Source organism: Vanessa cardui, chromosome 19 (genome assembly GCF_905220365.1).
Source record: "Vanessa cardui chromosome 19, ilVanCard2.1, whole genome shotgun sequence".
Taxonomy (NCBI): Eukaryota; Metazoa; Arthropoda; class Insecta; order Lepidoptera; family Nymphalidae; genus Vanessa; species Vanessa cardui.
In genome coordinates, this window is record NC_061141.1 from 11,106,738 (window position 1) to 11,120,661 (window position 13,924).

General features: G+C 42.6%; 1 protein-coding gene across 1 annotated transcript; it reads right to left on the bottom strand.

The window, feature by feature from the left end:
• Window positions 1-9,158: 9,158 nt before the first annotated feature.
• Window positions 9,159-12,135, bottom strand: LOC124537769. The gene is made up of 3 exons (XM_047114658.1): window positions 10,409-12,135; window positions 9,418-9,749; window positions 9,159-9,181 (listed from the first exon to the last, which is right to left on the bottom strand). Exons 1-3 carry the CDS (start codon window positions 12,133-12,135, stop codon window positions 9,159-9,161), a joined length of 2,082 nt encoding a protein of 693 aa, XP_046970614.1.
• Window positions 12,136-13,924: the final 1,789 nt, after the last annotated feature.

Below are 13,924 nucleotides of genomic sequence, written 5' to 3' on the forward strand. Positions count from 1 at the left end.
AACTATTGTAAAAAGTCATTTTTCTTACCAAAATACAGTGTTCCAAGTTTAAAAGTTTAAAACAAATAAAATAATAAAATCCATAAATGAATTTATTTAGATTTTTACCGTCTAGATTTAAGTTAGTCTAGCCCTAGTATTAATGTTTATCTGTGAAGTTTAGGTAATAAGACATAAAAATACAGCGCAAATGATAAACTCCTTCTTTCTTTGGAGTCCGTTAATAAACAGTTATTATACGAATCATTTAAATTGCTTATCTGAAGTAATAAGACCAATGGTGTTTGTTAGTGAATTAAAAGTAAACCAGTCGATAGACGTGGATTTCCAATTTGTTCAGATAGTAGCTATTTTTTCAAGTTTCCTTGACTGAGGTCGACATTGGAATCTAATTTACGATACTGTAGCTGTCTTTACGTCCTCCCTTTTCAGTAGTTTTCAATGCATACATGGTATAGACTTTTTTAAAGTGAAATTCCTTTTGGTTCGAAGTGTGTAATTTGGACGACGTACGTTTTGGGAGTTTGACTCATTGACGACAATACATTGTTCAAATAGAAGTCTGCTTTCTACTGTATCTGTGCTCTCGATGGTATCTATTGAATAATTGATCAACCAAATAACATTTGATAAGACTTACTTGGTGGTAGGACTTCGTGCAAGCCCGTCTGGTTAGGTACTACCTACTCATTAGTTACTCTACCGCCAAATAACTTATAGTCGAATAGACGAATAGTCAATATTTCTTACAGTGTCATTGTCTACGGGTGATGATGATCATTTAACATCAGGTGGCCCTTTGGTGGTTTTTTTTTTTTTTGATTATGAACGCGTGCATCTTAACCGATGATTGCGGGTTCAAACCCAGGCAAGCACCACTATACATATGTGCTTAATTTGTGTTTATAATTCATCTCATGCTCGGCGGTGAAGGAAAACATCGTGAGGAAACCTGCATGTGTCTAATTTCATCGAAATTCTGCCACTGGAACAGCGTGGTGGAATATGTTCCAAAACCCTCTCCTTAATGGAAGAGGAGGCCTTATCTCAGCAGTGGGAAATGTACAGGTTGTTACTTTACTTTACTTTACTTTAAATACATTTAGAAGTCGATTTCCTATTGAGATAGTAGTTAACTGTTAGAAGCATTATTGTTACGAGATTCTTGCTGATTTTTCTCGATTCTCCTAACTTCTGATGTTACAATTCGAAAGTTTTTATTCAAAAGTATGTATTGAATTATCTTTTTTAGTTTGTTATATGGACTGGTAAATGAGCTATCGGATGGTAAGTGGTCATTACTGCTCATATATATAGGTGCTGGTAAATGAATATGGGAATATATATTTAGATATTTGCCTCTCACAACCACTCTGTGGAACCAGCTTTTGCCGGTGGTTTTTCCGAACCGAAACGACTTAGGGACCATCAAAAAAAGAGCATACTCTTTCCGTAAAGGCCGGCAACGCAGCCCCAAGCTTCACTTCACTTTACATCAGGCCCACCTCATGATCGTTTGCCAATTATATCATAAAAAAAATATTATTCATTTCCCAGAACTCCCAAACCCAAACTTGGATCTCTCACTCTTCAAAGCAGGACACAAATAGTGCTATTTGATGGCAGAATATAAATGATGTCTATGTGCTACCCAGACCGGCTTGCACTTACCATTGATTGCTGACATTAATTATAAGTGAACACGCACACGAACACAATAAAGCGTGCTATAGTCAGTAGTCTGTTGGGCATCGAAACCCCAATCTTTACTTCATACCATGTTATCAGTTATAGCAAGTACTTAAGCAAAAATGGAATACCACTATAAATAGTAAAAGGGAATCAACGTCAACAGGTTGGAAGCAAACCAAATTTTTATTGAAAAGCGTAAATCCCACAACGTATCCATTCATCCCATATTTCACCCTTTTATTACGGACTCGTAACATAAAATTGGAAATATATGTTCCTATAAAGTATGTCGTAAACTTGAAATTTAATAAAACAATACAGTTTTACTTCTGGACTTATGCATGTTTATAAAACAATACTAGCGAAGCACGTGACATCTACGCTTTCGAAAATTGATTTATATAAAGGGATATTTAATAACAAATCTTCGTTTCGAGACAATGTAGGGTACATGGGTTCCAAACGAAGAATATATAATAGAATTGAATGGCATGGAATTGATTAGAGTTTATTGGAATGGAATTGAAAAGAATGGAATGGAATTGAATTTAATGTAATGCAATGGAATTTAATGGAACAGAGTGGAGTTAAGTTGAGTGGAGTGGAATGGAGTGGAGTAAAGTGGAATATTATAATAAATACACTGCGATTTGCTAACGAACATGTTAAAAATTTCAACGAGCAGAATAATTATTGGTTCTACTTCGGCAACGACCTAAACATACAAGCATTGCAAGTTAAATAAAAACTTATAATCATTTATTAATAACTCGACCGTAACAACCGATCAGGTCGTGAATTAGTTATTTTACGAATACGAATATAAGTAAGTATTTTGACATGAATATTTGATTTTAAAGGCGTGGTTTTAGCTCAACCTATCGAATCCTGCTTTAGCAATGACCAATTCTTTGGATATATTATTGATAGCTTTACATTTACAAGAAATTGTAAAATAATTCCTGTGTAATGAATTTAACTTGTTATGTAAAGAATATAAACTTAATTACCATTCCACGCGGTCAAGATTTATACAGTAACTAGTTTTAGTTCATATTTGTATATATATATTTAAGCATTTAATGTTGTTAATTCTTATGTTAATAAAAAAATAATTAATAAAAAAAAAAAAATTACTGAGGCGATAGATATAATAATATATCAAATAGGCCTGGAGGCGATCATATCATTTTCAAAGTACGCTAATATCTATATTTAGATTATGTTTAATTATAAAAGAAAACAATATAAAACGATATAGCTTTAATATTCGATATTATTTAGCTGAAAGTCACCCCTTTAACACTGAAAGAAAGTTGGCTGAAGTGAATCAATACTGAAAGTCAAAGTTTAGTTAGAATAAGTGAGTTTTAAGTTACTGGTGGCTTGTTCTGTCTTTGTTATGAGCTCTGAGCGGTATATGACCTTCAGAACTTCAGCTGTTTTTTTACAAGTGCGAGTGTGTGAGTGCGTTTACGTCTCTATGTGTGCGTTTGTTTCTAACAAAACATCTGTTCAACCAATTCTCAGCTATCTTAATATAATTATTGTTCATTTAAAATCGTAGCCGTCAAAGTATTTTTACATTTGTCTTGTTTCTTGCTGAATACTTACTGTTTTAAAATTACATATTATCGGTTTCAAATTACACCAAACAAAAAGGGAAAATAAATAAATACAAACACACAAACTCACACTTCAGAATTAAACACATAATATGATGTTTTGTCCAACAGTGGGACATTTTCAAATATTAATAAATAATTCCTTTATTATTGTTATATTTATATAAATCGCTCTCACAGATATTTCGTCACTTGGACGTTAACGCTTGGTCTGTTTTCGTTGGGCTAACTTAAATTAGTTTGAACCCATCTGTGATTCTACGATGAAACTATAATTGTGCTTCTACGTTTTATCAGAATTGTAATACTTTATTGTACATACAATATTGTATAGCGTTTCATTAAAAACATAACAGTTTTAACATTAACACGCAAGATTAGCCTTTAACTTAATTGAACGTAAGTATTTCATATGTCAAAAGGTTTTCGTTTAAAAATAGGGTAAAAAAATATTAATAACATATTATTTGTATCCTAAGGAGGCCTAAGACCTCCTCTCCCTTGGAGGAGAAGGTTCTGGAACATATTCCACCACGCTATTCCAATGCGGGTTGGTGGAAATTATATATTATTTGTATCGCATGTAATTAATTATTTTTCGTTTTATTTATGTTTATAAAATATTTAAATATAGAACAATAATATCTTCCTAACTATAAGAGTAACATCAAGAGACTGCAAATGCTTTCTGTCAGGATATCACTACCCTATGATCGACCAAATAAGCAAAAGTTTCTATAGATATTGTTTGCAAGTCTTCGCTATAGGTCAATCAACCGAGACGACAATAAAACAATGTTGTGCCAACATTATTATTATTGATGTTATTAAAAGTTGAGTTACATTTTAATGTAAACATTGTATTTATAATGAGAAGATTGGGCAACTAGATATATGGCACAGTAGTAGTGGTAGAAGATCATTAATAATAAAAAAAACATTGTGCAGTCTCTAAGATTAAGAGACACATGTTTTTATTCATAACCTTATTTGACACAAGCTGTCTCCGCGAATTCGTGCGCGTTTGAATTTAACCAAAAAGTTATTGCTGTAGGCTAAGTTACTCCTTATTAAATCAGATAACTGCCAGTGAAAGTGCCGTCAAAATCGGTCCTGTCGTAGCGTTTTCGTACAGAGATTAGCCAGAACAAACTGACAGATAGACAAAAATTGTAAAAAAATATATTTTGATATGTGTACCATGCATTTAATAGAAAACGATTATTTTAATATTAAAAACAGACACTCCAATTTTTTGTATACAGTTAGAGCCATTCTGTAAGCGGAAACTCGAAACTCACTGAAGCACACGAAGCTTGAAATATCAGAACATTTCACGAGTGAGAACTGAAGTCTTACAGAATCGCGTCGCTATTTAATAGTGATGGTGCGGCTGATATTTTGCGCATTGGAACAGCGTGGTGGAATATATTCCAAACCCTCTCCTTAATGGTAGAGGAGCCCTTATCTCAGTAGAGGGAAATGTATAGGCTGTTACTTTACTTTTTTTTAAACTTCAGGTTTTGGCGGTTAGTTGACAGATTTTTAGAAATAAAAACTATCCTATGACATTCCTTGAAGAGTCCAGTTCAAAATGAATTTGATGATTCAGTCCTTATTAGCAGTTATGGCCCTTAAAAGAAACGGACAGACAAAGATACTTTCGTATTTTATAATATTAGTATAAAATAAATACATTAATAAAACCTTTTATTACTCGCCCATAAGCAATAAATATATCTCTTATCTCTTACGCTGGTATATAAAATTTTATTTTTGTACACAATCAAATATTAATTTATGTCATGTCCAATAAATACCGCGTCATTGTCAAATAGCCAATCAGCGAACAGAACAGAGCAATGGCGGATTTGAATTCTAAATTCAAATTGAACGTTGAGCTGCTCGTAAAATTGATACACTGAGCCATAAGGCTGGATTTACACGTAGTGGTCTAGCGAATACAATCAACACATGTGTCAATGTATTTTCATTGCTTATGCAATACGAACGGACATACATACTTTTTTTTATAAATATTTATTAACTTGTTTTAGTGAAATAGTTCTTTATTTTAAAGTAAATAACATTTCATTAACATAAACACGTATTATGTATATAGTTAATATGTTTTATAATTAACTAGTTTTTATACTAATACTTATTTTACCACGTTGATGCACAATCCAATCAAGTATCAAACGTTTTAAATACCGATAGTAAACAATAAATAAACAAAACAAAATCTAAATATTTCTCAAAAAGTCAAAAAAAAAAAAAGTTTTTTGTTCCCATCGTTCTTTGAATATCTTTGAATACATAATATACCTGAAACAAAAAGAATATGCCCCCAAATATAATTTAATTAAACCGAAATAATTAGGTATTATTTAAAAAAGATAGCTTAAAGAGTTACACACAAAATAGACATTTTTTAAATGGATGTAAATTATAATACAACGATCTGTACCGACTTCACACGGGTACAATAAGTGTATATAAATAACTTTTAGATTAAAGAACAAAACTAAAAGCAAAAATTCTTTGCTTTTTCTCTCCTATAATATGCATGTTTAATACATATAAATATTTCTCATCAATCACTCTGTATATTGATGGAAATCGCATAAAATTCCAATGTATATTTTTAAACATCTCAGTATACAGACTTTGTTATATACTATGTAGATAAGAAGATAACTACTTGGAACAGGACAATATATTAAATTTTCTTCTAAATCACAATAACTAATGTACGCATTATTGCCGCCATCTTAAGTTTAATCCGAGCAACGCCTTCGAGATCACGTAGACCGGAACCATTGTTTAATAACCGGCAATATGTTTGTGGTCTATCTACAATGGTCTGTTTACACGCAAACATTGGACGTTTAATTCGATTCGAAATTGAAAACATTTCACCATTTCAGTACTGGCCGGTGACTAAAAAAAAATTATTCGAAATTTGAAAAGGAATGTGTTTAATAACGTGTTTGATTGTTGTATTACTAGTTTACATATACATATTATGTATATAGTTTACATTTACATATATATATATATATATTATAGTTTATATATTACTCAGCATGAGATGTTTAATTAGACGTTGTCATATACTGATAAAAGTAAAAAGTAAAGCCTATAAGTGTCCCCTCCGGCTAAGATCTCCTTTCTGAGTAGAAGATTTGGAGTTTATTCCACTAGGTTACCCCAAAGCGGGTTGGCAGATACACAATATAATTAATAGTAGACATATGTAGGTTTTAATACGATTTCTTCCTGAATCCTGAATTAAAAACAAATCAAGTACATGGAAATTCAGTAATGTTTGTACCGGCAATCATCAATAGGGATGCACAAGTACTGAGCCGTCTCAGCCCAACCAATATAATATGTGCAATATTTCATGAAACCGAAATTATCCCGTTCATAAAATCATCACTGGGAAACAGCAATGCTTATTATAGTATTCCCGCTTAAAGAATCAACCAGTGTAACCGAAACAAAGGACATAATATCTAAATTTTCATGGTCGGTAGGGAATTTTAATGTAAGGAATTGTTATCATTCTTACAAGTCTTTGGGTGGTGGTAAATAGTGAATACCTTTTTTTTTTTTTTTTTTTTTTTTTTTTTTTTTTTTTTTTTTTTTTTTTTCTCGCTGGAAAAACGCTTTACGCGCTTCCCCCACGTGATGGAAAGTGGGGGGGGGGTGGTACTCCCCGGAGCCCTGGACGCCTCGTGCGCCCAAGTACGCCGGGTTTACCCACTAAAAAACCAGCGGTACCCTCTCCGTCTTTCGGCGGACGCCACGGGATCGCTTACGCATGCTACCGTGACGGCCTGACGGTTGGCCCGCCTATGCGGGCCTCCAACTCCTACGGGGAATTCCCGGGGTACTGGGACCCCCCCTGGTCCCTGCGGCGCCTATTGAGGCGGGGGGAGAAGGTGCGCGTAGCGCCTTTTCCTCCTCCCCGGTCGTCTTCTGCGGAGCGAGTCGGCGGCGGCATTATTTTCCCGCTCCCGCTCCGCGGCTTCCTTCTGCGACATGACACTTTCGCAGAAGGAGCGCATCTCTGACCAGCACATCTCGCTACTGAGCATGGCGTTGATAACGCTCGGTAGCGAGAGGTCTCCACCCATAGTCGCCGCAAGGATGTGCCTCTGGGGTCCCCACGCAGCACACTCGTACAGGGTGTGGTACGCCGTGTCCACTGGCGCACCACACTCGTGGCAGGAGGGTGTTTCCTCCCGCCGCGCTATCGCGTGCAGGTACTTACCGAAGCATCCGTGCCCGGTAAGTACCTGCGTCATTCTGTACGACAGTGTGCCGTGCTTCCTTTCAACCCAGCGACTCAAGTGGGGACGGATCGCCTCCACTGTCGCCAGGCCTGCTGTGGGTGACCCCAGATCCTCCTGCCATCGGACGATCAGGGCTTGCTGGGCTAGAGTCCTGATCCGCCCGATCTCCGTTGACCCTGGACGGTCGCCGCGGTCCCTCGCCTCGACCCGGAACCGGTACACTTCCGCGAGCACCTCCGCCTGGAGCTCCCAGGGCGGATCGCCCGCGAGAAGTGTCGCCGCAGTCCACGAAACCGTACGGTACCCTCTGATGCCTCTCACCGCTATGACCCTCTGCGGCTTTCGCAGTAGGGCCCGATTTTTAGCGGTGAGGGCGTCTATCCAGATCGGGGCACCGTACAGCGCCATCGACCTCACTACGCCGGAATATAGACGCCGACATAGGGATCCCGGCCCCCCCACATTCGGAAGGAGGCGACCGAGAGCGGCAGCGGCGTTGATGAGCCTCGGGCCGAGATGGACAAAATGCTGCCCGAAGCTCCATCGTCCGTCCAGAATCAGGCCCAGATACCTCATCTGGGCCTGCACCTTGATCGCCGTCCCCTGGACGGTGATTCTCGCCCCTCGTGGGGGTCCTTTCCGTGGACCGTGGAAGAGGAGGGCCTCCGTTTTGGATATGGAGACCCTCAAGCCCAGCATTCCCATGCGGTCCACGGTGAGAGCCGTTCCGACTTCGGCGAGGCGAGCCGCCTCCTGGAAGTCCCGCCCAATCGCCGTGACGAGGGTGTCGTCAGCGTAACACAACACCCCCATCCCGGGAAGGACGGGAGCCCGCAGGAGCCAGTCGAAACCGACGTTCCACAGAATTGGGCCGAGAATCGACCCCTGTGGAACGCCACAGCCCACCCGATACCGGACGAGCCTCCCATCGACCCCCGCCCAGAGGATTTCCCTGTCTTGGAGGTACGCCTCCAGCAGTCTCCTGAGATAGGATGGCACCCCATGATATCGGAGTGCCTCCCGTATTGTCTCAAAGGGAAGACTGTTGAAGGCGTTCGCCACATCGAGCGACACTGCCAGGACGACTTGTCCCCGGGCCACCGCCTCCGTCGTCCGAGTCTTCAGGGCGTCCAGGGCATCGACCGTCGACCGGCCTGCCCTGAATCCGTACTGAGCCTCTGAAAGACCCGGACCGACTTCCTCGAGGTGTTGAACGAGACGAGCTGCGAGGATCTTCTCGAAGAGTTTTCCCGTCTCGTTCAGCAGCACAATTGGCCTGTATGCCGAAGAAGAGTCCATCGGCCGACCTTCCTTCGGCAACAGCACCAATTTTCCTTCCTTCCAAGGCTTCGGAAACTGCCCGCTGCGCAGACATTCGTCGAACAGCTCCCGAAGCCTTGCGTCTAGGTATTCCAGGGCAACGCACAGAACAGGCCCTGGAACCCCGTCCGGACCCGGCGCTGTCTTCTTGGCCCTCAAGCGGCCGAGGGCCATCTCCATCTCCCGCTCCGTGATCAGTGGTGGAGCCACTGCTGTTTCAATCACGGAGCGAGAGGCCATCTGCGGAGGGACATGCTCGCCTGGATGGGGGAAGAGTTCTCCGACCAGGCGCAGGAGGAGTTCCGGCGGCAGCGTCTCGGTGACGGGGGCACCTTGGGTGCGGAACTTCCCACGCACACCGCGGTACGGGCCTCGGTTGAGACCCTCCAGAAGCTCCTCCCTGGCCTTCTCCTTAGCCTTCCTTATCGCCAGCTGCAGATCTTTTTTCAGCTGGCGATATGAGTCCAGCATCTGACCCTCCAGAACCGTGTCGAGGCCGTTGCGCCTTCGACAACGGACGTAGGCCCTACGCGCCCGGCAGCAAGTCGCCCTAAGGACAGCGATTTCAGGCGACCACCAATAGACATGCCGGCGCGGTAACCTGCGCCGGGTCCGAGGCATGGCCGCATCGCAGATTTTCTTGAGCGAACTGCGCATGCGGCCCGCCAGCTCCTCTGAGCTGTCACCCTCCCTCCTCCCTGCGGAACCCCACCGCTGCACAATGGCGGCCTCCTTGACCATATCTCGGTCGGCTTGACCGAGTGACCACCTCGGCAGCGTGGTCGACACCCTCTGTGGTTCCGCCGGCCTCCGCGAGGTAGAGATCTCGAATCGGATATAACGGTGATCCGATAGAGTCTCCACCTCCTCCTCCACTCTCCAGTCGACCACTCTGCGTGCTACGACAGGGGAGGCGAACGAAACGTCCACCACGGAACCCCCCTGCTGGCGCACGCAGGTATGAACCTGCCCCCTGTTGAGAAGTGACAGGTCGGAGAGTAGGGCCCACACTTGAACGGCCCTCCCTCGCGGATTCGTGGCGGGGTTGCCCCAGGCACGCGACTTCGCATTTAAGTCGCCGAGAACCAATATCGGTTTCGGCGACTGCCTGGCCACCGCAGCTCTGACTAAGCCGAGATAGGTCTCGAACTCAGCCAGGCTGCGGTTAGGGGAGAAGTACGGAGTTAAGGGAGGAACGTAATAGGGCTCGCAGGCCACAGCCAGGTCGATCCCCCACTCCGCCATGGACTGCAGCAGTAGATCCTGAGCCCCGGCGCAGTGGTTGAGATTCGTCTGAAGGAAGCTGAAGTCTGCGCTCATGTTGACATTGCAGCTTCCTCCTCGGCCTGGCGCTGTCCGACGTTGTTGTTGGTCTGGGTAGTGAGGACCACCTTACCTTTCGTGATGGGGGGGTTACATTCCTTTGACCCCATCACGTGCCCGGAGGGCTTGCCGGCGTCTGCGCACACCGCGCAGCGCAGCTTCCCGGTGCATTCAGCCGATTTGTGGCCATTAACGCCGCACCGAAAGCATAGGCTCCCTCGATCCGCACTGAATGGGCATAGTATCCTCGTATGGCCAAGACCCATGCACTTGTAGCAGCGCAGAGGGCGCTGCTCCAGCACGTATACCCTAGCCGAGCTCCACCCAACCAAGAGACGTCCGGCGTCAGACAGCTTCTTCGCCGCAGCTACTGGACATGTCACGCGGACCATACCCATGTAACCGGGTCCACGTGAAATCTCTCCACATCTAACAACTTCAGAGGGACAATTTCCCTCGCGAGCGACTGCGGCGATTATCTTATCTTTGGTGACGGAGTCATCTAGCCCCGTCACCTTAATGTCCACCTTTCTTACGGGGTGAACGACGCTGGCCACCCCATCTAATACTGTGCGGAGCTTGTCGGCTAGTTTGTCTGCCTGGTCCGACTGTGCTCTCGGCAGCTCCAGCACTCTGGCTCCCGTCGCGGAACGTCGGACTTTTAAACCTCCGTTGATCCCGAGTTCCTGCAGTTTTATGCCTTGCTCAGCTCGCTCCAAGACCTGGGCATATGTTACGCCTTTCTGCTCCGCTTCCGGCTGCAGCGTAACCACTACTGCAGCTGTACGAGGAGCAGTCAACTTAGGCTTAACCGCTTGGGGTGCTTTGGGCACCGTGTGCGCCTCCGTGGCAATCGTTCCAGCTGAAGGCTGTTTCCCCTTTTTTCCTTTTTTAACTACGGTGGACCAGGACATCCCCTGGACCACTTGAGGCGGAGTTGTCTCTGACACGGCGCTTGAACAGCCAGCAACAGGTGCCGGCGGGGCAGCTGGTGACACCCGCTTATGTAGGGGTGCGGAATTCAGCGGTGGAGCCGAATGGACTGCCTGCGCTTGGGACACAGCGATTTGCTGCGCTGATTCCCGCCTCTTATCCGCAGCTAATGGAGGGCGCTGTATTTTTGCAGGAGGGAGGCGTTCCTCCAATTCCGCAAATCGGGCGTTGAGCATAACTCCTATCGTTGAGATAATTGAGGCTTTTATACTGTCCACCATCCGAGCATCCTGTGTGGAGCTGGTGGACGCCTCATTTACCACAGCGACCTTGGACCGTATCTCCGCAAAATCGCGGCGGTGAGCCTTCACCTCGGCCTTGAGGCTGTCCACCTCTTTGCGCAGGCGTCCATTATCGGCACGGAGCTTTCGAGTCTCCTCGGCTTCCGTCCGAGACGCTAAAGCATCTACGATTGCCTGTAGTGCAGCAGCCGACTCCCTCAGCTTCTTGCCAAACCCTCCCTTTAAGTTGGAGGACTTTTGTGCCACCTCCAAAATGAGGGCTGCGCTACGACCAGCCTGTGCGCGAAGTTCTTCCGCGCCCATTTTTGCGGGATCCTTGGTTTGGACATCCGAGAAAGAAGATTCTTCGGAGTCCAAAACAGTCTGAGGAGGTTCCTTTCGAAACGCTCGACTACGAAGCGATCGTTCGAAGGCCTCCTCTCTAGCCTCACTGGCCTTGGCCTTCAGCTCGGCCTTAGCCCGAGCGAGACCACTTCCACGACCTTTGGTGGTTTTGCCGCGAAGAGCAGGCTTACTTTTTGCAGCTATCCTCGTCTCCGTCTCCGTCTCGGAATCGGAGTTAAAAATAGTGAGGCCCTCGTACGGCCTTTTTCGCCGAATTAGGGCATCCGACGATAATTCGGTGTCGACTTCCATCGTCGAGAACAAACAACATAAAAATAAACAACCAAACAAACAATATATGTATTTATATTAATATAAATACATAAAACTGAAACAATAAATAAGATCTAAAAAGACCAATTCACAACAACAAAACCAATCCGTAAGCAAAACAAGTGTCCGATAAACAAAGCAAATAGTTGAGATGTGACGTCAGAGATAACGAAAACCAGTTTCAAAGCCAGATGTCGTTTAAATTCCTCAAGTCGTAATATTTAGTCGCAGTATCCAACACAACCTCCGTCGAAGACGTCCGAACGTTGAATCAAATAGTGAATACCTGAAAGTTGATTTAAAAAAAAAAAAGTTCAGTAGATGACTACGTAGTTTAAAACAAAGTCGCTTTTCTGGTCCTATGTCCCTTTGTATGCTTAAATCTTTAAAACTATGCAACGGATATTGATGCAGTTGTTTTTAATCGATAGAGTGATTTGAAAGGAAGGTTTTTGTACGTAATAATGTACAATATAGAAAAGAAACACTGATCATTTTAGAAGTTTGCAATGTGATGTCGTTAATAAACAAATTCTGTAGTATATTTACTATAAATATTGCACGGGTGCGAAGTCGGGGCGGGTCGCTTGTAGCAATATAATAATATTTTTCTAGGTCAATTTCTTGTTGAAGAACTTTGAAATAGAAATTCGAAACGTCCACTAAGTATAGCGGGATAGAAGATCGCAGTTCTTAAATCAATTGAATTAAAAAAGCATTTAAGGAAATAGCACCTGTGAATTGTTAAAGCATTATTCTTCGTTACTTTTAAGAGTACCCTTTCAACTGGCATCAATCACACCGTTGAAGGAACAATTCCATTAATAGATTAAACTCTTTGAAATAAAATTTGATCCGAGTTTTATGTTTCTGGATCTTTAGGCTCGGAAGTAAACTAATTTAAATTGTAGGGTCTATGTGTTTGAGTATTGAGTGATGAGCGGTTTACTGCCTAACAAAGGATGTAAAATAAATTTAAAAAAAAGAATAAAAGTTCCAGTAGCTTATTGAAGCTATGACTAGAAGTAGTATTTAGTAGAACTATACGTATGACCAGAAGTGTATTGCGAATGACTGATAATGGTGATAATGTTATGATATCAAATCAAATCAAATCGAAATGTACTTGATTCAAGTAGGTTTTTGAATCGACATTTAACAAACTATATTAAGTTAAGCTACCACCAGTTCGGAATGTAGATTCAACCGAGAAGAACCATCAAGAAACTCTGCAGTTATTCTTCTTCAACAGATATGATGAAGACGATGAATGATGTTCGATAAAAACAGCAACGCCATAAAAATATCCAGCTAAATTCAGATTTGTTTGAGTGAAGCTACCACCAGCTCGGAATGTAGATTCTACCGAGAAGAACCATCAAGAAACTCTGCAGTTATTCTTCTTCAACAGATATGATGAAGACGATGAATGATGGTCGATAAAAACGCCGAAAAATATCCAACTAAAGGTAGATTTCTTTGAGTGGACCAGACTATCTATTTCGACCAGATGAGTTGATAATCTGCTAAACAAAATTGCAGCAACAGATTAGACTTCAAATCATTTTTCTAAAAATAATTCGTTGAGAGAGTATACCACTCAATCCGATTTACCTAAAATCACTTTCAAGTGACGAATTTCTAAAGTGAATCATCACTTATTCGCCTGAATTCTGTAACTTAATAAACTTAACGCTCCGCTGAAGTTTACAAGTTTTACGCGTCATTAAGTCGAGCTATCTGGGAAAATATTCAAACTCCCGAGATT

Bases quoted from the DNA above. Each gene is read 5' to 3' on its own strand.
- LOC124537769 (XM_047114658.1), bottom strand. From the start codon at position 12,135: ATGGAAGTCGACACCGAATTATCGTCGGATGCCCTAATTCGGCGAAAA. The intron at 9,750-10,408 runs GTGCGCAGACGC...TACCTCGCGGAG, and splicing joins GGGAAGCTGCGCTGCGCGGT to GCCGGCGGAACCACAGAGGG. The intron at 9,182-9,417 runs GTCAGATGCTGG...GTCCCTCCGCAG, and splicing joins CCTCGACACGGTTCTGGAGG to ATGGCCTCTCGCTCCGTGAT.